The sequence below is a fragment of the Gavia stellata genome, chromosome Z (genome assembly GCF_030936135.1).
Source record: "Gavia stellata isolate bGavSte3 chromosome Z, bGavSte3.hap2, whole genome shotgun sequence".
Classification (NCBI taxonomy): Eukaryota; Metazoa; Chordata; class Aves; order Gaviiformes; family Gaviidae; genus Gavia; species Gavia stellata.
In genome coordinates this window covers 38,163,141-38,190,413 of record NC_082637.1, presented here as the reverse complement: position 1 = coordinate 38,190,413, position 27,273 = coordinate 38,163,141, and the positions used below count along the sequence as shown (strand labels likewise).

General features: G+C 39.3%; 1 protein-coding gene across 1 annotated transcript in view; it reads right to left on the bottom strand.

Moving 5' to 3' along the window:
- The window catches only part of ADAMTSL1 (ADAMTS like 1), a 213,624-nt gene that overhangs the window by 166,572 nt on the left and 19,779 nt on the right, over nucleotides 1-27,273 (bottom strand). Inside the window, exons 3-4 of the mRNA XM_059833532.1 lie at nucleotides 13,595-13,640; nucleotides 2,571-2,807 (exon numbers count right to left, since the gene is read on the bottom strand). Coding sequence (XP_059689515.1) covers nucleotides 2,571-2,807; nucleotides 13,595-13,640 — 283 coding nt within the window. The remainder of the gene's footprint in view (nucleotides 1-2,570; nucleotides 2,808-13,594; nucleotides 13,641-27,273) is intronic.

The following is a 27,273-nucleotide window of genomic DNA, read 5'->3' as shown; positions in this document are numbered from 1 at the left end:
ATACTATGAAAGCCCATATACTTCTCAAATACTTCTGTAATAAAGACCCAGTCAAATAATACTTGTATCAATGCAAGCCCACTAGGATGGCAAACTTAAAGTTGCTTTCAGTAGTTTTGCTCTGAGAAATCCAGAAAATATACCTCTTTATACCCAAGATAGATAGTGTAATTACTTCTTGCAAAGAACCTGTTAAGAAACATAATTCCACCTTTTAATCTTCAGGACCTTAGACTGAATACAAATCTCAGGAGACTGCATTTTTTGCAGTTGTGACAAACCATGCCTTCATATTATTACAGCTGTCTGTTGCACCGCCCCAAATCATGCCATTCCAGAGACACGTCATGAAAATTTTGTTAAACCCCCTCGATCATTATGAACTCTCACAAACTACTGAGACCTGTGATGATTGTTATGTTTAGTGTTTCATAACTATTTTAGGTAAGGGGTAGCCTGCAGCTACTACCACAAATGCATAGAAATAACTTTGAAGATCATATTTTGTCTCCTGTGAAATCTACATGCATTCATTATGCTTACAGAGGAAAGCTTATTCACACAAATGTTACAGAGCAAGAATGTTCCACTTTGTTGTTTCACAACACTACGGTTTCCCATTCTTTTAAAAGACCCTTTATAGAGGCCACGGAAGAAGGTTGCTTTCAAAGAAGGTTTACCATTAATTCTGGCAAATTTCCTACTATTTACCTTTCTGGACTGCTTAGGTAGTATTAGCTATTGCTGTGATGGATAGAAAAGCAGCTGCTGTCCTAAAACATACAATTAGGGCAAATCTAGTTATGAACTTTCTAATGCAGTACTTTTACTGTTGTAAAGATATGACAGGCTAGCAAGGATGCACTGTGACAAGAATACTTCGAGTTTCTTTAAATTTAACACACACCCAAAACCATAAAATTACTCACTGTGAGGAATGCAGCATGAGCATTTGCATTTTAGTACTTTTTTCAGTCACCCTCAAAAATGATTCAGTAATTGCAAGGTATATGAAAAATTTTGGTGAAGAAATTGAATGCTGAAGATCATGGAAAATATAGTTATTTTGTTCATGCACTAAAAATTATTCTACCACTCTAGGGTATATAAGCAAAGCGTTAGTTTAACTGAAGTTCCTCAGGGACACTCATGCTAGTGTACTTGACTATTTTCAAAATACTAACCTTAGCCACAGAGGCAGTTAAGAAATAACATCAGTCTTCATAATTGTAATAGTGCAGCTACCTTCAGCCTTCCAGGAGTAAGAAGTGTCATGAGAATGCAAATGAGCTTGTTTTAACAGTGGATGTTTATAAGCTCTGTTCCTAAGGGACAGTTTTCTCGGAACGGTATGCTTCATATTTGGACCAAAACAGAAATCAGCCTGACACAGAGCCTGAATGCACTGCTTCTAATTTCCAGGCCACTATAGGCAGAATACTTTGAATCATTTTCCCATCCAGAGTCCTGTGCCTCCAATTAAGTTTTTAAAAGATTAAAAAACACAGAAGAAGACTGAAATTAGTCTGTCTCATCAGGCAATCTGGAATTTTGAGAAACTTGTGCAGTCAGTTGAGGTCAAGAGGTCTAGATGATTGTCTTTTGCAGATCACAAATGAGATTAGCCCAATAACCGCCTACTCTGTTCCATTTACTGCAGGACTGCTTCTGGCTCAGAACAGAAAATCAAAGAGAAAGGAAACACTGAGGAAAGCTTCCAAAGGCACATAAAGTGGCTGAAAATACAGTAGAAAGCCAACAACACATCAAGTCTATATAGATTTGAAGGAGACTGGGCACACGAATCTAGACTCAACCTTTTCTGAGATTCAGGTGTGTTCAGTACTTAACAGAGATGGCACAAATGTCCTCCCCTCTACCAACCTGCAGCCTACATGTACTTCAGGAGACTAAAGTGTGATATAGATAGGTTCAAAAGAGTAGCAATGTATAAGTAAAAGCACAAAGGTAATATAAAAACAAATTAGGATGCCAATAAATTGGTTGAATCATCGATAGATCTCCATGCACTGTAAAGTGAAGGGTTAAAAAGTCCCCATATCTCACTTTTAACAAACAGGGAAGCTGAGGCCCAAGGATATACAGCAACTTGCTTAGTCCTGTAGCAAATCAATAGCAGATTTTCCAGTTTAGTGCCTCATCTACTACTATGATGTCGTTTGTGACTTACAGGGAGCAATAATCCTCAAAGACAATGTAATTTCATAGACTTGGAAAACTTTGGTATATCCAAATTAAAAGCTAAAACATTATTTTCTTACGGTGCTTTCAAATGAGATCTGCTACTGCAGCTAACTACACAAAACAGTTCAAAAATGGAGAATACATTCCTCAAAAAACCCCCAAGGAAACAGCCCAAAGTGAGAAAACAAAATAGCCTTTGAATTTGTACACCTCTTCCAAACAAGGTAGAAGTCATCAACTTAAGAGAATGAAAACAGATGACTAAAATTAAGACCCTAAAATGAGGAGGAGAGAGCGAGCGTGTGAGAGAGATCTGAGGGGAGGAGTCATGAGGAAAGGTGTTAGGGTAGGCCTTCTAGCCTTACTTGGCACAAGCCACTGATGCACATATCCAGGGATTCAGTGTAGCACCGGGTCCCATCCAGAACCTTTGGCGCCAGCTCCACAACCAGAGCCACTCCTCTGGCCTGGCACTTCAGCGAGCATGGGTTGTCGGGGTCATTTGAGACGGGAAGCCACTCGTAAAACTGTCCCTGGTACTTGACGTCGTTGTGAGCAGAGCACTGCTGGGCACGAAAATCACCTGCTTCTGGCGGGCAGTCCTGCAGAAACGAAAGAGGAAAAGGTCAGCAGGTCTATTTGGGACAGGCAGTTGCAGAATCATGCAGCCAGCTGCGTTCCACAGCTGCCAGATGCAGAGACTTTTTCTGTTTAGACAAAGAAGACTGCCTGAAATAGCTACAGCTACACATAGTTCAACTGGATAATTATATCTTTCTTTCTTCTTTCTGCAAAAGTATTGAAAGAACATCAAGACCATGTGTAAACATGCTTGGGACATAAGAAATGCACTGTACGTGTCTTAACCACAGCCCTGAAATGCTCTTGCTGAATCTCTTCCCACTTGTTCACATATGTGGAGAAGTGTGTGTGCACAGCCACTCTCTTCCAGCCAAATTTTCCTCTCAGTTTGAAGAGAAAGAAAAAAGAATTATGTGATTTAATAATTTGTCTATTTAAGCTCTCCTAACTAGCTTTTTTTTCACCTCAGTGACCTAAATCAGTTGGTAGGGCAACAAGAATCAGAAAAATGTGATACATATTTGCATTTCTTTAACCTAAGATTTCATAACTCACATAATTAGCGACTTACTATTATTTTATTGGGAAGACCTTTAAAAAGCCCCTTTGTTAATCCTTCAGGAGGTTTGCGAGACATATAAACCCTACGCTGAGCCAAGTATACCTGACACAAAAAACAAAGACCACTCATACTACTTAAAGTCTCTCATTGATGAGAATGCGAGGCTTTTCTTACCCACATATACTTTCTTGCCATCATTTAGCACTGAAAACCATGAGTCAAGTTCTATAAAGAGCAAGAAGAGCTTCAAAATCATGAGACTTCAGGTAAAATAAACATGAGTTCTTTTTATCTCCTTTTCAGTTTCTGATCCTTGAAGAATGATATTTCAAGTTTTCCTGTGCAAGCAACCACAAAGGCTAGAGATTCACTGTTTTTTTTAGAAGTAACCTGAATTTCTCACATAATTATGGGAATAAGGAGTTAAGCTTTAGGAAAAACATTAAACATCATGAGAACAGTGACAAAAAAGCACATGTTGGCAATATGGCTGCCTCAGATTATTAAGGGCCCATAGTGCTCCACCTTGTTGTAAGCAAATCTGCTCCTTAATGATACCTGGTCAAATACCAGGTGAAATGAGTATCTGTTATACCCCTTGCTTGAGGACTGTAACACTTTTTTATAGAGAATCATAAATGTTGATTATCGACTTGATAGGGAAGAATTTTGATATATATACAACCATATAACTAGACAATATCCTTATAAGATGCCTGTACTCTCTGTTTGTCCTCAAACTACGTCTTCCTATAAAAATTCAAGTATCATTAATGACAAGCTTATTCACAGACTTCTTATCCTCCCAGCTAGGAAAGCCTTGCTGCTATTGAGGCAAAATATCTCTCCTGAGGTTTAAATAATCACCTCTGTTTCTCAGACCTTTTCCTACACCTTTGTTCACTAACGCTTTTCTGCTTCTTTTAAATAAGGCAGATTATTACAGCTTTCAATACGAATGGCATGGTGGCTGCACATCACTTTATGACATTAAAGGATCATTGCCTAGTATTAAGGTCTAAAATAAAACCTGTCTTAAAAATCTAGCTTTCAAATATCCTCTTGAAGCAATTTGGCAGAATCTTGGCTATAAATTTGTCATTTGTACACCCTTGGCTCAAATAACCAATCTGGCCTCTCATTCACTGTGTAGTGGCAATGCGGTTATGCCTATTTTGTTTGAATGTTGAATTATGTTGGCTCACATAACTCCAAACACATCTTATAGTGAACTATACACACATATAAGCAATGGCCTTAAGCCACAGGACTTCAGCTAATTTCCTTCGTACTGTGAATAAATTTTCAGTTAATTTGCTCTGTATTTGAGTGTGATGCATGCCAAAAGTAATGGGTCAAATGCCAGTCAAAAGATTTGCTGTCTAAGTGCAAGGGAATAGTCTTCCTGCAACAAAAGGTTACATGGATTAAGGCATAAGAGAAAAAAAAAAGGATTTGGGCTAAATCTTGCTCTAGAAAAGTATGTATCAAAGAGCAATAGTCCAGAGTTCATTCATCCTTTTTGAAAGTGGAGGTTAAAGTCTAAGCTCGTAACTGGAATTTTACTGCTGGAAGACTTAGACAGCAGACAGTTTTTCTATTCATATGTTATGGAAGATTAAAAAAAGAAGTAAAATGTTGGAAATATTTCAGTTTGATTTTCAAATCTCCAGAAAAATTTAGAGGCAGTCAGGCCCTTATTGTCATCTGGGCAAACTGTTGATACAGGACAAAGCTTGGACAGCAGCATAGCGTAAAGAGAGCAGAAAAATATGTGGGAAATTCATTATTCCTCTGTAGCTGTGTAATTAGAGAAAAAGTGGTCTTTATGTTCTGCTTTTAAACAGAGGATGAACAAGACAGTTACAGTTTGACCCAAGATCTGGTTTAGCTCTACTTTCAAATAGAGAAGAGACAGGCAAAGACAAACACTGTGGCCTTATTTCCTGCCACAGAATCTTCTGGTGCATACCCTTCTCTGAATTTTTCTGTCCATAAATGAATACAGTCAAGTCTATTGGCTCGGCTTAGGTTTTTTGCAGAGATCCAAGCCAACTCTCTTGTTTGGTTCAAGCTTGGCTCTACCTTCAAAACTTCCTGGCTTGCAATGGCTTTATTTTTACAAAGACAGAAAGGCCCAATAAAGCACACGACATACAGAGTTCATAATCCTGCTTTGTACAGTATTCAATACTATGTTTGTTGTGTTGGATTTTATTTTTAAATCAAAGAAAGAAAAAATGTACAGTCAACATAACAAGCTTTCAGGACACGGCAGGTGACCAGAACTGATGTTAAATACTTCCAGTCTTTGATATCATGATCAAAATAAAACAATGGATTTAAATAGTAGAGCTTGTGTTTAAAAGAGTTTTCATGTGAAACTTGAAGCCATTCAAAGAATACGTTCAAGCAGCCAGAAATGCAGACGTGCATACTTATCTTGGCACACAGACACGAAAAAGGGTCACAGGCTGGCCCACCACTTTTCTCCTACTGAAATCCTGAATCCTAAATCTACCTGAAGGCCTTGAAGATCCCTTTCCCTCAGGGTGGAACTTTCCTTCCAGTTAGGAAGGCAGATGTACTTGCACTTAGACACATAACACCTGCATAACCTGTGTAATGTTTTTTTATACCAAAATGGACAATGTTAAGACAAGTAGTGGTCTGAATATTACCCATCATTAGCCTCAGGACCCTGAGATTGAAAAAGTAGGAACTCTACAGAACTGGGCACTGCTTATTAATATCTTGTCTGTGTTTTGTTGTTTTTTTTTTTTTTTCTTTTTAAACTTACCATTTATTGTTCATATTATATGTCAGTGGGGATCAGAGCCTCTTCGTGCTGGGCTTTGTGCAGTCATATAATGAAAGAGAGATATAAGCTCACAGCCTATAAATGAACATTCTAGTTGCTGAAATAACAGATAAGGCAAAGCCAGTGTTTTATTGCGTATTTATTCAAACAGTAAATTGTTATTTTCTTCTAAACACTTTGCACACCTTTAGACAAGAGCATTTGCTGTTTTGAGGCAGTCTTCCTGTGCCTCATTTCTGTAGTGCTGGCTCCTGGACAGAAGAAACTATAGACTTTGACTCCACAAAGTCTTTTCTCCTTTTAAAAAAATCAGCCTGCTTTCGGAATGTGCATTGGGGCTTGGTGGAAGGGGATCCTCTACAGCTGCCAGCTAGCACTGCTTCGTTTTGAGTGAGGTCACGTTTTACTCCACCTAAGGGTCTGATCCTGGAAGCTATCTAACAGTATGCAGTTTGCCTACCTGCACAACAGATTGACAGACAAGGGTGTGCCCACACTTTGAGACAGCCAGAAGTCACAGGCCAAGTCAGTGTAGCAGTAAATCTGAGGTAGCATATCTTTGCATGGGTTATGTAGTTCTGCGAGGTATTTTGCTAACTACATCCGCATGGACTGTGTTTGGCTTGGAGCATGTGGCAGCACTGGTATCTGGCCGCAAATGCACTGCAGTCCTGCTTCAGGTTACTACAGCTTTGGTGCTATATTCAAATCCTACCGGTTTTGTTTTCTCTTGGAAATTATCTGTGGGCCCCTGCAGACATGAGCAACCGCTGCCATTCCACTCCTTGAAGAATCAGAAAGAACTAATAAACTTGAAAGTCTCATCTCAGTCCATTCATCTTCAAGCTTCCTATTCATTAAGACTTTCTAGGGAAGAAAATTTCCAGTGAATAGGAAACAACTGTTCCTCCTCTAACTCTGTGAGTCTTAAACGGCTGTTTCATGACCTTTAGCTTGTGAAAGCTCATGAAATATTCCTGAAACACTGAGCCTGTGCTGAATACCTGTAATCTCTGTTCATCCTATCAGGTCGAGATTTCCTCCACTGCAATAAAAATATGTATCATTTTAAAGATGATCAGAAACACCTTTGATGTATGAAGCCTATTTTAAAATAAACACAGCAGTTTCATCTTCATCTCTTAGGCACCTAATGCTGGCCACATTATTATGGCGTCATTCGCTTCCTCACATCCAAAATTATTTTTTTTAACTTGAACTCCTATTTGACTCTATTGTAATTCATAAGGTCCATGGAGTTTTGCCATGTTTGAATCCCATTCAAAACAATTTCTATTAATCAACAAAACCAGTGGAAAAGATAAGATGAATCCCAGATGTCCCTTGACGGTGATAGGTAGATCAGATTTCATGGGACACAAGAGGGTCAGGCTTTTTAAAGTTTACTTAGTGGGTGAAATGTGGAAGATCATATCTAAGCTGCGATAGGTGGAAACAGTCAAGGAACCTTAAAACAGTTTACAATATATGTGCTTGTATATTTGCAGAGGCCAAGAATGATTTACTATACCTGGAGCTTTTCCTCTGTGCAAAAAATGACTAACAACTGGACTACTCTGTGCAGCATCTTACAGAACAGCTTATTGAACCAGTTCCATGAAGTACACACGGCATTTCAGCTACACCGATTTCCCTACTGAGAAAGAAAGCCTGAGGTCCTCAAGTAGGGTGTTGCCCAAGACTAAATAAGAACTTCAGAAGTACAGAGATTTAGGAGATCTAGGGGTTTAATGGAAATTCCAGTTGGCCTTGAAGCCTTGTTAAGTGCCCTGCTTGAATTAAGTTTCTTGCAGCCAGATTTTTCACTAGTCTACTCCTGTGAACTTCTAAATAGGTTAGGATCATGCTTAGCTGCTTATATCGTTGATCTAAGGGCCTCATACTATAACTTTCTCTGACAACCCCAAAACACTGCAATATCTGAGAGAGAAGCATGAGAGAAATAATATGAACAAAGTAAATCGGGAAGTATCAGCAGATGTATTAAATATACATGGAGTGGAGATGAGGGCTAAAACAGTCAGTGAAGTATAAATCTAAACCTCCATGAATATTTGTCATTAGAAAGATTTATAAAATAAATTTTTGACAAAAATATACTTTTTTTTAAAAGTATGTTCCCATTTTAAAATTTTTGTTTGTTCGTACCTTTTAAATATTAAAGTGAAGTGTTTAAATTATATACAGTAACTAGTATTTCAGCTTGACGAACTTCCAAATATTTCAGTCAAAAACTAATACAAGTACATAACATTAGAGCACGCTTTCCTAAAAACACCATGGGTGCCACATTGGCAGATCAAAAAGAGATATTCAAAGAAAAAAAATTATTATTATCAGAAATACTGAATTTACATCTATAAATCATCCAGAGTCCTGAAACTCCTGAACAGAGTCCTGAAATGTCACTGTCATGGAAGTGATCCAGGTTGTTTGGTCTACAAAGATTCTTGATGCATTTACATAGAATGGCAGAAATGGGGTTTTTTTTGTTCTATTTTTTAATAGTCAAAGATTCACAGGTCTGCTTGCTGAGAAGATAGCAAATCCAGAATTCAAAGCTGCTACCATTAGCAACATACTAAAAGCACTTGTTTCTAAGTATGAAGAAATAATTCCTAGACGACACAGTGAGGTTTTAAAATGCACCCATTTAGAAATAAGATGGTATTTATTAAAACCCAGTATTTTGAAAAATAGACTGTAGTCACAATAAAAGATCTGCATTTGGAAGAATTTCCACTTAAAAAGCAAACTGACATTAAGTAAATCTGATGTTAGTAAGGAGATATGTGTAGTGCTTATACTTTTTTTTTTTTTTAAATTTATTTTCCTGCAAAATGCAGACTGGGAGGTTTGATTGCAAAAGACTTCACATAGCATTTCTAGCCACCAAAGGGTGGAAAAATTAAATCCTGCTAATCATTTTTATAGCCCTGAAAAAATTATACCTTGTGATGATGTTTCTCATACACACAAGCCAGTGCGTCTGAGCATTATGGACTTATATGGTTTGACAGGTTTGACACTTTCCAACAGGCTGGGCTTTGGTGCATGGAAAGAAGATGATAGTGTCATTTCGTCAAAAATAAGATGGGTAATTTCAGTGGTGGTGTGTACAAATTGCAGCATGAGCTGATAAGAAATGGAGATGGAAGTAGTTTGCCCGAATGCAAGCCAAAAAATGGGGGATGTCATTACTGTTGGTATTTCAGCCAAGTGAAGAAAGTGAGGTATATATAAAAAAGAGCTGCAGGTGGTGTTTACAAGTTTTGGTGGTCTGATTAATGGGAACTACCATCTACAAGTTTTATCTTAGGCTTAACGGAACTGCTCTAAAGCTTGTTGAAAGAGCTAGTAAAGTTGTGCAGCTTCCAGCATTGTCTATTTTCATGTCAAACAGAAAAATCTCAAAAGCAGTTTTATATGTAGTGTTCATCACCACGCTGGCAGGTATAAGCAAGTAAATATGAAAAGCAAAGTCCTTTGGGAATGAAGTGCCAGTCTCATGCATCTCACTTTTTTTCTGGTCTGATTCAGAAAACAGTGCAATAAAAGGAAAAACATCAGGGAAAATAAAAATGTTTTCAATCACAAAAAGGGGTTTGATAATTGAGGAGAATGAAGAGAGAAGGCACGAAGACACTACACATTCCAACAAACATCCTTCAGATAGATTTTCATGTAAATGGGGGAAGAGAAAGCAAAAAACAGCACAGTGGCAAAAGGACTGAAAAGGAGAAAGGGCAAATGAGGTTGCATGCTAGTCTGGTACAAAAGCTGGAGAGAACTTGGCGAATAACAGCATGCCTAGAAGAAGGAACAGAGAGCATGCTAGCTTGAAAAAAAAAAAAAAACAACCTAGTTAAAAAATCCTATGCGCAGTTTGGAAATATTTTTATTTTGAATGTTTAGTATAACAACCCAGCTAGATACAAAAACATGTTTTCATTGCATTCAGAGTGATCTTTTAAAGAAAAACAAATTAATCCCTCTCTCTGCCCATGATTATATTCTAAAAAGGCTGGAAACATACTTGGAGTCAATAAGAATAGTAAGAAGAAAAAAGCGTATGCAATTCAACCCTAAATCATCTTCAGATTCCCTCATTCTTTCTTTTACTATTTACACATGTGTCTTCATACCCATAATCTTTCCAGTTTCTGATCAACACCAGGCAATGCAAGTGGTGAGCATATTGGACTGAATTTGCTCTTTTAAGGACAGCTCAGAACCTTTACAGACAGCAGTATTAGTCTGTCTTACAGTCTATACTATGCAAAATCAGTCAGCATCCCTAGAATAATACAGGTCACTGAACAAACAGATGTGCCACTCTCTCCCCTTGACTCTCTTTTTATTTATCTCATTCTTTTTTTTTTCCCCCTGCAATTTAATTTCAGGATGAATTAAAACCAGCTGTAGCAAAATCTTGCAAATGATAGTGCCTATGAAAATGCATTCATTGCCAGACTCCAAGAAGTATTCTTCCCATTCTGCAATCTCACCTTTGAAATAAAGAGTTTGCTATTAGTATATGTGACTACCCATCCTTTCCTGTAAGAAGACAGTCATATAAACAAAAACATGTCAGTTCACAGAACAACAATTTGCAGAAAATAAAAAGGCTCATTATTTTATGAAGAATAACATCAGTCCTCAAGTTATGCACAAGCTAATGGTAATGAAAGCTTGTGTTTCAGGACTCACTGATTTCCACAAGAATCAAACGGAATTTTCCACAATGCATGATAGCTAGCTTAATTTGCAGGGGTGGAATAGGGGGATTTGCTACCATTTTCCTTTAAAGCAACAGACTGTCATCTAACAGATGAAAATGTAGGTCTCATTGAGCCTGGAAGTTCTGTCCTCCTGTTTTTCAGTGTCTTTGTGGATGAAATCTTAAAAGGCAAAATCTGAGTTAACAAAAATACACACAACATTGTGTGCCTTTTCCAGTGCAGAACTCCATGACAAACCAAGGAGTTAATGAAGTGTTTCCAAGACCCAATTTGTTTGTATGTATACTTGGATTTTGGAGAAAACGACAGTAGACCTCATTAAAGAGAAAATACATGATTTTTTTTTTGCTATTCTGAAAGAAACAAACAGAATTTCAGTGGTACAGCTACACAATTCAGTAACAGAATGGATTTTGGTGCAGAGATGCACATCCAGGTTTCCCAAACTGCTATAGGTTTCCACTGGTGCTGCACAAGGTATTTCAAAGTGGTACCTAGCCTCAGAAACATGGGGCTGAAGACTACCGCAGCCATGGCAGGATCCTACAAGTTCTGATGCTGATCATGGTGGCAGTGCCCTTGCAATGACAGATGTTGTGAATACTGGTGCACAGTATCTCAGAGTAGTAAAGATGGTAAGTGGAAAGGCATAATATCTGAATCAAAGACTCAACATACTTTAAAAATAGAAAATACTTTCCCCTGAAATCAAATGTCTGCAAAATTAATACAGCCAAGTATTTCCTTATGACATAAAGCCATATTTCAGGGTCTGGTCAAAGTATGATGCAGTCAGAAGCTTAAGAATAGTTTGATTTATTGCTAGTTTTGCAAGTTTACCAAAAACAAACAAATGAAAATCCTTTTATTAAGGGAAAGAGCAATGTAGCACAATCCATTATTTACCCTCTGAAAAAAGGGGTTGAAAACATAAATGCAGTCCTGGGTCTTCATAATTCAGTGGCAAATCTGTCACTGATTTCAGCATAGTGAAGCACTTTGAAAGTTTCAGTTTGAATTATTTGGTATGAAATAATTAGGTGAGTTCTGCAGCTGCATGCCTCACTGCTATGTTGGAAAGTCTGGAGTCAGTATTGCCAAATACAAGGTATGTAAATGAATTGCCTGACAAAACTGTGCAAGGTTTTATTTTGAAGAAAAACTGTTCAGGTGCACATTTCCAAAACAGAACCTAAGCTAAGAATAACATTTAAAAAATTATTCCTTATCCTGGCAAGTTAAGCTCAATGATTCCAAAACAAGGACTGCAACACAGGTAAAACCCCAACCCTCATCATGGTGATCCAGGAACAGCTAATGGCAGCAAAGCTGGATGCTAGTTTGTCTCACTGCTCTTAGCATACACAAGGGCAGGTCGAAGGGGAAGGGGACTGTCACAATGTGCATGCATTCACAAACCAAAACAAAACCGATGGGCCTAATTGTAGTCCAATTAGCCTCTAACAGAATCTCTTTTTTTTGTGTGTGTGTATGTGTCATATTCCACAGAGCTACAGCATGCAAACTTGACTGGAACAAATCAACCTTCCCATGCCCTCCACGGTCATGGTGTAGCCTAAGTGCCTCAGAGGTGGAAATTGGACTGTTAATCAGCCAGCAGACCTATTGATTGACTACTCTAGTTGTCGTCAGTTAGTGAAGCAGATGTCTATACTGATGAGAGATTTCAGGAACCCGAAGGATACACTCAGAACAAGTTTCAGAGGAAGAAGTGTAAGAAATCTCACTGCATGGGGGACTACAACTCAGATAGAAGCAGTTCCTTTCATTATGAACTATGGTCTATTAAAGAAAATATAAGCTAAATATGAGTTAACGTATTCATTTTTTTAAGTTAAACTCTTTAACTTTTTTAGACAAAGCACCTATTGAAAGGCTTCCCTATCAGGCATGAGAAAGCTTGGCCCAGTGCACGTTTGATTTCATTTTCCATCTTTACTGGTAAAACTGACATTTCTCCATGTAATTTGAGAGCTTTTACTATTCCTGGCACCCAGTAAAACTTTCCGTATGGAAGTCTTTATTTCCATTTTCACCAGTGAAAACACACTTTCACTTTGGTGAGCACAGAAGTTGAAGTTTCTTATTTTACTGTGTTGAAAACTATTCTCACCATATATAAAAAACAAGCAACAGCCTTTGGAAAGGCCAAAACACTGGTGCAGGCTATCTAAAACTGCTTTTCTAAGAAAGAAATGCAACAGAATTCCAATGCTGGGAGGGCACAGGTGAACAGAAACATTTATCTCTTACTAACTTGTCTTCAGTCCTTAATAACTTAATCTTCCAGCCTGACAGACTGCCCAGTGTGAACCAGCTGGTTACCAAAGTAACACTGGGAACACGAGTGGTCTTGATTCTGCCAGGGGGGTTGTAAAGAGCAACTCTGAAGTTTCACTGACACTCTATTTGGAAAGGTTGTGACTGTAGTACCTTCCAAACAGTTTTAGCATCATGCTATGCCATAATCTCTCCAGCTTTTCAAGAAACTGCCAGAGGTTTGCCTGCGGTCCTGTGGTAAGAAGGCAGTTTAGATAGCTGCAGTATCCTCGCTATCACATCACCAAATTATTTTATGTAATATGGACGTGACTGTTGTACGTGATGATTTGTATCGCATCAAAGCTGTACTTCACTTACCACATTGCTGCACGTCCTGTACCGGATGTTTCGCCCTTCACAGGTCCTGTGTCCAAAAATTAAAAAAAACCAAAACCATTAATAGCTGAATATAAAAAGCAAACACATAATGCTTACTGTGTCAGCATCTTTCCTACAAAGATCGCTAATCTCCTAATCCCCCACCAACCCTCTTCCCCAAAGCAAAGGGCTCTCTGTCCCTATACCGGTATTGAGGTATGAATTCTATAACTCCTCAGTTTCCCACCTTTGCTTTAAAAATTAGTTTCTTAAAGGCAGCAGCTGTTTATAAATGAGGTTGGAGGTCAGAGTACAGAACTTAACTGGAAATCAACATCTGGATCACATTAATAATGCCCTGTGTCTCCCAGCTATCCGCAATGATTTCACAAGGGCACAGCTCTGCATCTTCTCAGGCACACACCTTAGGGCTGACACAGTCTGGGTAGCCGGGCTTTGTCTGCTGGGGAACAACCTGTGCACTGGGAGGAAGAAAACCTGCTTGCAGCAGCACGAAATTGCAGGCTAGCAGGGCAGGGCTTTTTCCCAATTTGATATAATTTACATGGTGCTGTGTGGTGTTGGGTGGGTTGTGGCTTGTTGTTGTTGTGTGGCGTGGGTTTTGTGGTGGTTTTTTTTTTTTTTTTTTTTCAGGTTGGACTCGATGATCTTACAGGTCTTTTCCAACCGTACTGATTCTGTGATTCTGTGATGAGGGGAGAAACTTCCCCCCTGATCCACCAGCCCCTCGCTATTCCCAGATCCCTGCTGCAGAACAGCATCCAAAGAGCAGCCAGGCCCAGCAGAGGTCAAGGAGAGCACGGGCCCTGATGTGTGCTCTCCATGGCTCTCCTCCTTTTCCCCTACAGCAGACCGGTACCAGCCCTGATGCTGGCAGAGCTCCCAGAAGAAAGGTCAACACCCAGATATCTTTTCAGCACTCAGCAGTGTGTATTCTGAGTAGTTGACCTTAGGTGAAGATTCATGTGGTTCAGACAGCATACTCTGTGGAGGTCCTCAGTACAAATCAGAATGCAGGGTTTGGCTTTTAAAATTATCCTTCAACAGAATAGAATTCCTTACATTTTTAATTTCTTAATTTCACAACTTTTTTTTTCCCCTTTCTTTTTTTTTTTTTGGCCAGGATTTAACAAGCACACATTCCTTGAGGACTAAATGCCTGCCAAGACTGAAGTTTTAAATCCAAACCGTTTTGAACTATCCAAAAGAAAGGACAGCATCTGCATGCATTTGTGGCGTTCTATTTCCTTCATTTTTTTTAAGACCAGAAAAACTTTTTCCATACTAAGTTAACTCTAAAATAAGCCGAACAGATTTCCTTTAAATTATTGAAGTTATCCTTCCTCCCACCTTTCTCCACAAGACTTAATTGTGAAATTCCTCCAGGAGTCAATCACACCGATGTGAGTACAAAATCAGTGCAAAACACAGCTTCGCAAACGTATCACAATGGTGTAAATGATGTCAAGAGAAGACAAACAAGTAAATAAACCCTATCACTTTTCCAGACGAAATGTAAGCAGAAAGGTAACATATTCTGTTGTGTAGCATTTGGCATATAAAGAATGTTGTTAAAAGCATAATAGAAATACCACTAATTCAATGCCTCTGTAATGTTATGTAATTAAACAAGTAAATTTTGATCATTGCAAGCATGCACAGAAGTGAAAAGTGTGCACAGAGTATCCAGCACTAGAAAAAACAGTTTTAGCAGTACAATAAAAAAATTATATTCACAATAGGCTATGAACTAAACAAATGAAAAAAACCCCAAGCAACCCCCTCATTATCCTGGTTATTCCTAAGCGATATAGACAAGCTGGTAGAGATACTGTTGTGCAGGCCAAACCCATTTACACTCCACTACATTCAATAGACGTACTCTTCATTTACACCAGTTGGTAGCAAAGAAAAAAGTGCATTATGCAGTATGCAGGCAGTTCTAGTGCAGGCCTTGTATACCACACTGAGTAGCTTGTTTGGCAAGCTTGATACCTGCCCCATCTGTCTCTCAGAAATGCCATACAACCTATCAGACATCTCTTTGCTTCACACAGAACTGCTGTTACGACAATTTCAATTACCGTAATTTATTAACCTCAGAACCATTGAACTGCCAGGGAAATTTAAACTTCCTTTCTATCCGCTGCCTCACAGTCTCTTCTTCTTCTTTTCACAGTTTCTTCATACTGTCTGTTTTGAAATGAAAAACCACTTATTTTTCACTTACTCTTTGCATTAGGGAAAAGAATAGGTACTTTCATTAGACATATGCCACAGAACTATTCAGATTTTTCTTCCAATTTCCCTCCTTTGGCTAATGGCCAGGGTTGTTCAGAAAAAATGTGCAGTTCTGGATGCAGCTAGTGCTGTGATGATTCATGAACACCAGGAACCACTGTTGCAAAACTCCCCTTGTCCCCTCCCCAAGACCAAACTTGGGGGTTTAGTTGTTTAAGCTTATTAGTTTCCCAGTTATCACCCATCAACCAAAAGAAGGCAAACTGCTTTCAGCCTGAGCTGATATATTTTCACAACAGATTTGCAGAGTAGTTTGTGTTTCAGATCCATGCTGCTTCAGGACAGTATTCCAGACTCTCTTAAACTCAAGTTATCTACTTTTGGAATAAAAATCATAGGATTGTAGGAAAAAAAAAATTGATGGTTAAAAAGACTCTGAAAAAAAAATTAAATAGCCGCTATTAGCAGGGGCATATATTTTGATTTTTAAAAGCAAATCCTGTTTCTGACCCTGTCTATGCTTAAAATAGGGAAGCTGAAACTATCTCATGAACTTAATCCTGCTAGAGTGAAAGACACAGCACCTTGCATGACACCAGACCAGACTAGGTTTTCTCCTCTAGGCAGGCTTTGAATTAATGGTACAGATCCCATATCTCAGCATGGATGCTTTGCAGAATGCCACAGCACAGAGTATTTAACATGGAAGGAAGGACCACAGCAGATTAGTGAGACCATGTTACGAGATACAGTCACCACATATCCTCCGACCTCCGCTGGGTATGAGAACTCACATCAACAAGGAATACACGCAGCCCCTTGGAAAAGTCAGAAGTCACCCAAAATGGCAAGTTCATCTTGGAGAGCACACAAAGAGTGGGAGCAGTAAGAGGTACTTCTACAGTCTTCTCTGTTATCTATACACTGCAGGGGATTTTGCAGAGGAAAAAGGTAGCTGAGGGTTTGGCTTGACAGGCAATTATTATCATGTGAATATGGAAGAAAAGCAAGCTATTGGGAATCATGTTTCATTCTTCAAACCTAGTCACTTGTTTCCAGTAAAGTTTCTGAAAGAGGTTAACAACTTTTAATATATTAAAATATTCACTTCTCTTAAAGTAAACAACCCGAAACCCTGGTATTTATTTCTCCAGGCTCCAGTTTGTAGAGGGACTTAGTTCAAGTCCCCCCCCTCAAAGGTCTAAAGTAGATGTGTATTTGCGCTCAGCTAGAGTTAGAAGCCTTGCAATAATCCATGCCAGAAAGAACAGCAGCCCCATGCCAAAGTTGCCTTTATCTGTAATTACGAAAGATGATGAAAGAGATTTGCAGAGGAGGACCTCATCAACTCCTGCCACTCTCAGCAGTCATCAAAGGTTGAAATGCTTTTCTTAAGAAACAAGTCTCCACATAAACAAACAACTATGAGCCAGAGGTGGGTTATTTTTGTGGATGTGAATTTTGATGCAACTGTTCACTCCAGGGGTTTGAAAGTTGATGTAACGTTGGACAATCTTCACTCTCCTTTATTTTCACACCCTTTGATAACCACTCTTCTGGGACAGATTCTGGTTTCTGCACTGTACCTGTGAGAAAAGTATGCTGTGGGCCTTTCTCCTCCCATAAGATCTTAGGCTGCATCAGGCCTCCCCTTCCCCTGGTGCCAGCAGACATGAGGCTGTGCTACACACACAGTAACACCACCTTGCATGTCTCTTTCCTCACCTTGTTGCTCTTGCCTCTTTCCCAAATGTTGCCCAGTGTCATGGCCTCATCTCATCCTCAACATAATTTCTGTGTTTGTCCTTCTCCGGGAAAAAGAGAGTCTCTCTTCTTCTTTCAGCATACCCCTTTTCCCATAAAGGAAATGTGAGGGAAGGCCATGGACACCAAATTGTTACAAAAAAGGAAGACGCATCGGGACTGCATTGACTTTATGAGTCCACTTTTTCAAACTGCCTGATCGGATCTGCCAAACTTCATGTCCAAATGATTCAACTGACAATAAATTGAAAAGATGTGTAAAAATTTTGCCATACCCTTTTGTTAATAAGCACCTTGCCTGCCACAATGGGTTGTGCAGATGCACTGGTATGTTTTGCCATGCAGCTAGGCGCTGCAACTGTAAAAATCTTCCATTCTTTGTGTTTATAAGACTGTCTGCTACAGACTTCTGCACCTTGTTGAAATATGAAATGCTAGAAATGTTACAGGAATAGTTAACGTTGAGACAAGGGAAGTGGGCATGCATAGACAAGCAAACTTTCCCTGGCAAATTTAGTTACAGATCTTATAAATATTCTTTCTGCAGGAGTAAAAAAATAAACAACCAGGAGGCAAAATACCAACTTGAATCACTACAGACAGGAAGCTGGCTAGGCAAATAAAAACTTGAGTACTGATCTGCAGCCACCAAAGGCCTACTGTTTGCATAAATAATGTTTTCCACAATCTTTTTATTAGGGAATCAATTATTCTGATGTAAAGAATGTATCATACTTAGAATGAATGGGCCCATGTGAAGGCCATGAATTTCAAAAAGGTCAGATGCAAGGTCCTGCACCTGAGCCGCGGAAATCCCCGATATCAATACAGACTGAGTAATGAATTGGCTGAGAGCAGCCCTGCAGAGAAAGACTTGGGGATACTGGTGAATGAAAAATTAGATATGAGCTGTCAACATGTGCTTGCAGCCCAGAAAGCCAATTATATCCTGGGCTGCATAAAAAGAAGCGTGGCCAGCAGGGCAAGGGAGGTGATTCTCCCCCTCTACTTCACTCTGGTGAGGTCCCACCTGGAGTATCACAACCAGCTCTGGGCTCCCCAGTACAAGACAGTCATTGACCTGTTAGAGCAGATCCAGAGGAGGGCCACAAAAATGATCAGAGGTTTGGAACACCTCTTCTATGAAGAAAGGTTGAGAGAGTTGGGGTTGAAGACGCGTTCACAAGGGGAATGTCCTGTTTGAATAACTTAATTTCCTTTTATGACAAGGTCATCAATCTAGTTGACCCAGGGAAGCCAGTAAATGTGGGGTTTTTTGGATTTTAGCAAAGCTTTTGATACTGTCTCTCACGGTATCCTTCTGGACAAAATGTCCAGCACACAGCTAGACAAGTCCATAATATGCTGGGTGAGCCACTGGCTGACAGGTCAGGGTCAGAGAGTTACAGTAAATGGGGTCACATCAGGCTCACAGCCAGTCACTAGTGGGGTTCCCTAGGGCTCAATTTTATGACCAGTGCTCTTTAATGTTTTTATAAATCATCTGGACACAAGAATCAAACACGCATTAAGTAAGTTTGCTGATGATGCTAAACTAGGAGGAGCTGTAGGGTAGAGAGGCCTTACAGAGAGATCTGGATAGACTAGAGAGCTGGCAATCACCATCCACATGAAAGTTAACAATAGCAAGTGTCAGATTCTGCACATGGGATGGGGTAGTCCTGGTTTGGGGGACAAACTGGGGGATGAGAGGCTGAGAGCAGCCCCAAAGGAACAGATCTGGGGGTTTGGGTTGATGGCAAGTTGAATATGAGTCAACAGTGCCCTGGCAGCCAAAAGGGCCAACCGTGTCCTGGGGTGCATCAAGCACAGCATAGCTAGCCGGTCGAGGGAGGCGATTGTCCCACTCTACACTGCACTGGTGGAGCCTCAGCTTGAGTGATGTGTGCAGTTTTGGGCACCTCAATATAAGGAGGACATCAAACTATTACAGTATGTCCAGAGGAGGGTAACCAAGATGGTGAAAGGTCTTGAGGGCAAGACTTAGGAGGAGGGGCTGAGGTCACTTGGTTTGTTCAGCTTGGAGAAGAGAAGGCTGAGGGGTGGCCTTCTCACCGTCTACAACTTCCTCAAGGAGGTCAGCGGAGGGGGAGGTGCTGATCTCCTCTCTCTGGTGACCAGCGATAGGGCACGAGGGAACGGAATGAAACTGTGTCAGGGGAAGTTCAGATTGAACATTAGGAAAAGATTCTTCACTCAGGGGGTGGTCAGTCACTGTAACAGGCTCCCCAGGGAAGTGATCACCGCACCAAGCCTGTCAGAGTTCAAGGACCGCCTGGACAATGCTTTTAGTCATATGGTTTAGTTTTAGTTAGTCCTGCGAGGAGCAGGGGGTTGGACTTAATGATCCTTATAGGTCATTTCCAGCTCGAGGTATTCTGTGATTCTGTGATGCTGTGTTCAGCCTGGAGAGACAGCAGCTCCAGGGGACCTTACTGCAACCTTTTAATATATAACGGGGGCTTATATGAAAGATGGAGAAAGGCTTTTCACCAAGGCCTGTACTGACAGGACAAAGGGCAATGATTTTAAACTGAAAGAGGGTAGATTTAGATTGTACATAAGGAAGATTTTTTTTATGATGCAGGTGGTGAGACACTGGAACAGGTTGCCTAGAGAAGTTGTGGATGTCCCATCACTGGAAGTGTTCATGGTCAGGTTGGATGGGGCTTTGAGCAACCTGATCTAGTGAAAGATGTCCCTGCCTGTGGCAGGGGGGTTGGACTAGGTGATCTTTAAAGGTCCTTTCCAACCCAAACCATTTTATGATTCTATGATTAAATAAACATTGACCCTCATGTACGTGAAGGGAATGAGTATGGAACTAACAAAAAAGCCATCATTCCGGGCTTGACTCTGTGAAACTACTGTATATCTAGAACAAATTCACCAGAATCAAAGGAATGGAATATGGCTATACACATATGCAATATGACTATACATATCAAAGAGATGGTGTTAGAAAAAAAAGGAAAAAATGCCTTTATTTAATACTTAGCCTGAACCAAAACCTGACTGACCGTTTAGGAATTTGAAGGACAAGTAAATAGTGTTTCTCAAAGATGAAGTCCCTTTCACCGTGATATTAATACAGAACAACTACTTGTTTCTGGCTACCAGATGTTTGTTGAAGTTGTGTTGAACGCTCCCTACAGAATGCCATCCAATCTTTTCTAAAGTTATCTTTATATTGTAGGCTATAGTGCAAGAAATAACAAAAGTAACCTAAAGGTGGCTAGCCCAGCTACTGATACACCAAGTTAGTTATTTCTAGCAGTCAAGCCAAAATAGCACAGAGCCCAGAGAAAGCTAATATATCTATTGGTCTCGCAGAGATAAGCCTTTCCTTCTAAAAGTATGATTAGGCTCGTGTCACAATTTCATTTTAAATTCTGGAAGTTTGATGAGGGGAACAGTTCAGATTCAAGAATTTTATTGGGATTGTTACACAAACAATGATCAACTGCAGCTCCAACAGTGCTCCAACCCACGCAAAGCTCTTATTCCAGGTATCTTCTGCTACCCTTGGAGTTTAAGGTTGGCATTATATTTACTCAAAAATAAGGCAGACCTTGGACTTTTGCTGTACAAATTGCTGAACAGAATAGAGTTTATTCCAATTTTTACTTTCAAATTCTTCTTTGCATTATTCAGAGCCACTGAATGTTATTTTCTAAGTAACAACTGTCATTAAATTACACTCCCTAAACTCTCAGTAAAATATGACTGGTTAGTCCAATTAAAAAAACAAAAATCAAATTTGACAAAAATATAGGAAAAGAAGGAGAAAAATTTGTCACAGTGCTTTCAGACTACTGTTTATTTTCCTGCATTTAGACTCTCACAATTGTTTGTCACTGATCTATTTTTTATTTTAAGAGTCTTTAAAACGTGTCTTTAGCATTAGACTTGCACATAGAACACATATTGCAGATATACAAAAAGCAATTACAGTTGCAAATATTTTTCAGTTGCTCACTAGCCAAGAAAGGCAGAAAACCCCCAAGAATTAAAGAAGTGCCTTTCAGCAAAACAATGGCAAGAGATCTCTTCACAGACCAAGTGGAAAGAAAATACAATACTAAAACTCACCTGGCCTGCTGTATCACAAAGACAGCATCTAGAACATATTGCAGTCCCAGAAGTACTAACACTCCATATCTGAACATGCCTGAGCTCGGATCTCGATCCAAGTTTTGCAGTTTGTCTTTACAAAACAAATGTGCTGAAAAGGAACCCAAGTTCCCCATGCTTTGAGAAAGTTTGAACCTTGGTCTGAATCACGTGTGCTAGCCCAGCTCCACCAAAATGCTCATGCTTTTTCATGTGCAATCTATTGCTTGGGACTTTGGAGAATCACATCTTAACTTCTCTTTTATACGTAGTAAGGCTTACAAAAACTCCACATCATGCAAAGGCCTGGCTGATTTAATTCTTTTTCATTTAAATCCCAGAACAGATTTATTGGGAGAATTATGAATATACAAGAGCTCTTCCAGTGAACCTGGACTTATGAACAGTATATCATCCCAGTGAAGGCTTCACAGACGTTTTTGTTAGGTAGGCTACTTCTTAACAGAGAGACAGATTTATGGAGACCATATCCATCACTCATCTGTAGGTACAATGCTGACTACCATTCTTTCTAACACAGATCAGTTTCTCACCCAAAACACCGAGATATAACATCCCTGTGGCAACTCTACCAATGGATTACATGGGAAAACAACACTAGGAAACAATTTTATATATTTTTAGCTACTTCATTGAGGCACAGAAGCCAGAAATTAGGACAGCCAGCACAATGTGACTAACTGGTTCTCCAAAGACCATCAGCAATCACTTCACAGATTACAGCGCTGATCCAGATTCTGTGAAATTTGCAGCTTTTTATAGTATTGACTCAAATTTAAGATTGTCGCTTGCTGCTTCTGCCATTAGGAAGAGTTAAAACTGTAATCTTTCTTGGAAAATGGCAATGCTTCTCCATCAAATGAAAGCAGGAAATGTTCTCATAATTACAGATTTGACTAATCCCAAAGTAAATAAAATAAAAATATCCTTTTTAAAATGCTGCTAGATGGCACTGCTTTAACCAGAAACATCTACAAACTAAATATACTCAAAATTGCTTCCAAATGTTTAAAATCAACCAATATAGCATGGAGGATGTCCTTTATAGAGTAAACCAGCTGCAGTTATAAACTGAAGCAGAAAACAAGCCAGCTATTGAGGTATCCTGAAGGTCATTTGCAGGAAATAATACACTAGCATACAGATACCGTTTTGATCAGAGTAATGAGAATCATCCTCCAAAATTCTTTGGTAGCACAGGTGACCTAAGAATTTTATGACGTTGCTTGTACTCCCACTGAGTGACATGGTATGCTTCATCAGAATGCTATTTACTTCTGTGGATGTGTTCAGCAATTATAATAGCATTTGTGCAAAAATATTTTGCTCTTTATTCTACAGAGCTTACGATAGCAAAAGGCTTATTCTGGAAGTCATAAAACCCCTCAGTATTTAAAATGCTCATTCTAACCAGCATAGGAACATTTCATAAAGTGGCATAATTTGTCTTATTTAGTAGTGCCAGGATTAGAGCAGCATTTATATCATTGCACAATAGTTGCAGTAATTTATGTTAACTTCTATCTGATAAAGAAGCAACCCAAAAACTAGAATAACTGTTCCAATGCAATTTCCACTCAGAAAGTTTAAAGGACCTTTTCTCAATGTTAGGTATGAAAAACTTCAAATTCTCTTGCAATCTAAGCCCCTGAGACAGATGAGTCTGTGACTGTAGCCTGAAACTAGGGGCTACGGCCACACGCTTGGACTAAATTATAAATTCAGTTGTGAAGCAGCAACACAACAGTAGACAATGTTTTGGTATCAAAGGTAGATACAGCTGAAGCTTTAAACAATATTTTTAAAATACGTAGTATTTGAATGTATCCCCTTTTCAGTGCTAGTCAGTGTTGCTGTAATGGTTTCTTATTCTATTATTTAACTTTAAACTAACATGAGTAACATGCATCTGTGGAATTACTGCAGCAGGTGACTTAGAAATTAAATCTATATTCACATTTTTAGGAGAAGTACAACATTGAAGAAACTTTCAGGGTGGAATGTGGTGGTCATGCAAGAGTTCCATCCCACAAAAGTTCCCTAGGTAACCTTAGGTGTTGGCAACGCCAGGGGATCTTGGCATGCTGACTCTAAGAGAAACTGTATGGAGGGTGGAGCAGAGTGGAGACACTGTGGCCAGGCTCTGTGATAAGATGGGAACTGGAAAGCACTACGGAACATGGAGATAGAGACTCACCCTGATAATTAGGATACGTACCTGGTCAAAGACAATGCTATTGTACAAAGATACAATAACCTATTTAGTGTGTGTAATGGTGTGTAGTGGAGTACCTGGGAATGGGCCCAGAGTCTGTCCCCTTTTGACAAAATACTCATTATAATCTCATTATAATACTAAAAAACACACCTCCATCCCAAAATTACCCACCTCCAAGGTGCGACCACCCCTCACTGAGCCTGTGCTCTGAATTTTTCTTGGTCTATACCTTTAAAAGCAAAGCAAGAAACTTTGATACCAATTACAACAAAGAAATATATGACTAGAGTCACTCAAGCTCCACCTGTAAAGTAAAAATAGTATAAAAAGGCTTAAGAGAGGAGGGGAGGGAAGATACCATCGCAGACCTGCTCTGACATCTGGGATCAGTCGACGGGCTGAACCTCTCTTCCCCCCGCAACCGGGATGCCTTTGGGTAAGATGTGGACAGTTGGCTATACCAAGTGTTCCCCCTGGGAGATTTAGCAACCTCTATAGAGTTGTTTTGTGATTTAATGCGCTTGTAGCCGGCTGCATTTCTCATATTAACACTTGGCTATACCAAGTGTTTCCCTGGGAGATTTAGAAACCTCTATAGAGTTGTTTTGTGAACTAGCACGCTTTCAGCCAGGCCATATTATTCATATTCTTGCTATTTGTACCATCTTTGTAGGCAGTAGTTCTATCAATGGCAATCCAAAAGAATTTATGCATCTGTTGCTTTAATAAACTACACTATTCATTAATCTAGCCGTAAGAGTTCTCATTGAATGCAACCAAATTCCTTAAGGGTGGCCATGACAGTTCATGCAACGTGACTAGACTGGAAGTGTATGGAGTTACAAGTGCATCCATAATCGTTAGGATTCTATATATATATATATATGTATATATGTGTGTATATGTATATATTGAACACGATCGGACTTGTAATACAGGAAATTGGGCATCACTCAGAATCTAAGCGTAGCTGCCCCCAGCCCCTCTGATATCTGAGGACAAGGTGGAATGCAAGGGGGTTTATTTTCTGCCAAATTGCTCAGTCCCTTAATGTGACAGCATCTATTCCATCATCATCTGACAGGCACCAAACCATTTGATGCTTAATTTGTGAACTGATAATCTGTGTGATCAAAATGAGAAAATATTACTCCTTAATGAAATAAATCCAATTTATTTTGGGCTTCTTCTGCCTTATGAAAAATGTCACACAGCATAAAATTGACATAATTTTAGCTAATTCAGATACTTTATTAAACCTAACCCCCAAAGGTATGTCTCAGTGGCTATTTTACTGATCAACTGAGTCAAACTGCAATAAAACTGAGAGTCATTTATGCAGATCTACTGTTTTCGTCCTGCAGAATGCAATGGCAGCGGGCTGAACAACCAAACTAGTGAATCACTTACTTTAGCTAACTACCAAGCAGAGCTGCTGGAAAGGGTATTTCATACTGGCGGTTTGCTTGCACTACCAAAAAGCAGCCATCAGCTAAAGGAAGGAAGGGAGGTATTTGAAAAGGAGAAAAAAATATATTCCAGCAAGTAACAGAGCCAGTATCAAGCATCTAAACAAAGCAGGAATTGTGATTCTCTCATGTGTGTTCCCTCTTTTTCTTTTTTTTTTTTTTTTAAATCTCTGTCTCTTTTATTACTGAGGGAAACTTGTCAGGAAGATGTTAATGTTGAATTTATTCTGCTACTAAACATCTAATGGTGGAAAACCTACGCTCCATTCAGCAGTTTACACATGATTTCCCAGAGGTAAGAGTGATGATTTAAAATTTTGACCCCTTAAACCCAGATTCAATACCCATGGGACTCCGTAACCAGCTTAGCACTCTGCTATACCCTCAAACTGTTCCCTGCTTCAAGCTTTAGCTGGGAACAACAGCAACAATACCAGGTAGGTCTTCTAAGCACATGGAAAAAAAGACTACTTGTCTATTATCTGCTAAAATCATTCCCAATACTCTAGACATCCTGCTCTTCTGCTACCCACAACCTTACTTTACTAGAAAGTGATGATGAATTTGGTAGATGATAGGAAAAAAATCACAATTATCTTCCTGCCAAGCCTAGAAACAGAAAAACACTATTGATATTACTACAGTTCTTGTCAACAGGTAAAGTACAATTCCAGAACACACAGAATATTTTTAGGACCAGGACGGGTGAACTTAGCATAAGAGAATTTATAATTTCTTTCATGATTTGAAAATGTATTCCAATACAAGGAAATGAAATAAATGCACATGGATTTCAGATATCTAAAGAACATTCAGCCATTTATTGGTCTGTTTGAGTTTGCTTGAATCAACATGCACGCTTATTAATGCTTGGATTTAAGGTACTTGAGTACTAACAATCACTATGCTGGATGACAAAGTCCAGCTGCGCTGGGCAATAGACAGACTGCAACAAATAATAACCAGATTCCAAGGACGAGGGCAAAGACCATATTGCAGTGTCTTTCCACCTGCTCTGCCTGTGTATTTCCAGTGTCCCTGCAGCCAAAGTATCCAATAGCTAATAAAACTCAGTTCTCTGTAGAAGCACAACTGTTGCTAGTTTGGCCCTCAAGAAAAACAGGAGTGGTCTCTGGTTCTCCTGTCTACAGGTTTTGACTAGCAGTGCTGCATGACAGTTCATGGTGGAGAGGAGACGATAAGTAGTTTCTCTTTCCTGAGCTTTGTATCAAAAAAAAAAAAAAAGATAAACTGAAGGGCAAAACACTCTGGAATGATAAAAATAAGTACTTCTTCACCCAATATATAATTAGGCTGGGAGGTTCACTTTCAAGTGAGTTGAGGCAAAGATCTTTAACATTTGAAGGTGGTCTGTCCTTTTGTGTAAATAACAAGAATATCTGAAGTTATAAAGAATTAATGCCAACAAAGAGCATGAAAAGTGTCATGCTTTGACATTTAGCCCAGTCTTTAACTACGAATTATCAAAGGGTTATTTTCCTGGCACTTACTCTGCCACCAGAGTGATACAATGCTGCTCACTGTCAGTGTGGGATACCAGGACACATGGTTTACTTGGGCTGACAACTGGCATATTTATTTATATCGCTATCACATTAAATGTCCTTAGCATAATCAGGACCAGTTGTTCTAATGAAATGTACTCTTAAACAACCCCTACCCTGAAATGTTTGCCATCTAAAACACTAGAAAATAGAATTTCTCACTAACACTTTCCATTCTTTCATCACAGCTGCAAAAGCCTAACACAAAACATGTTCCCAAAACAAACAACACAAGCACTAACATAA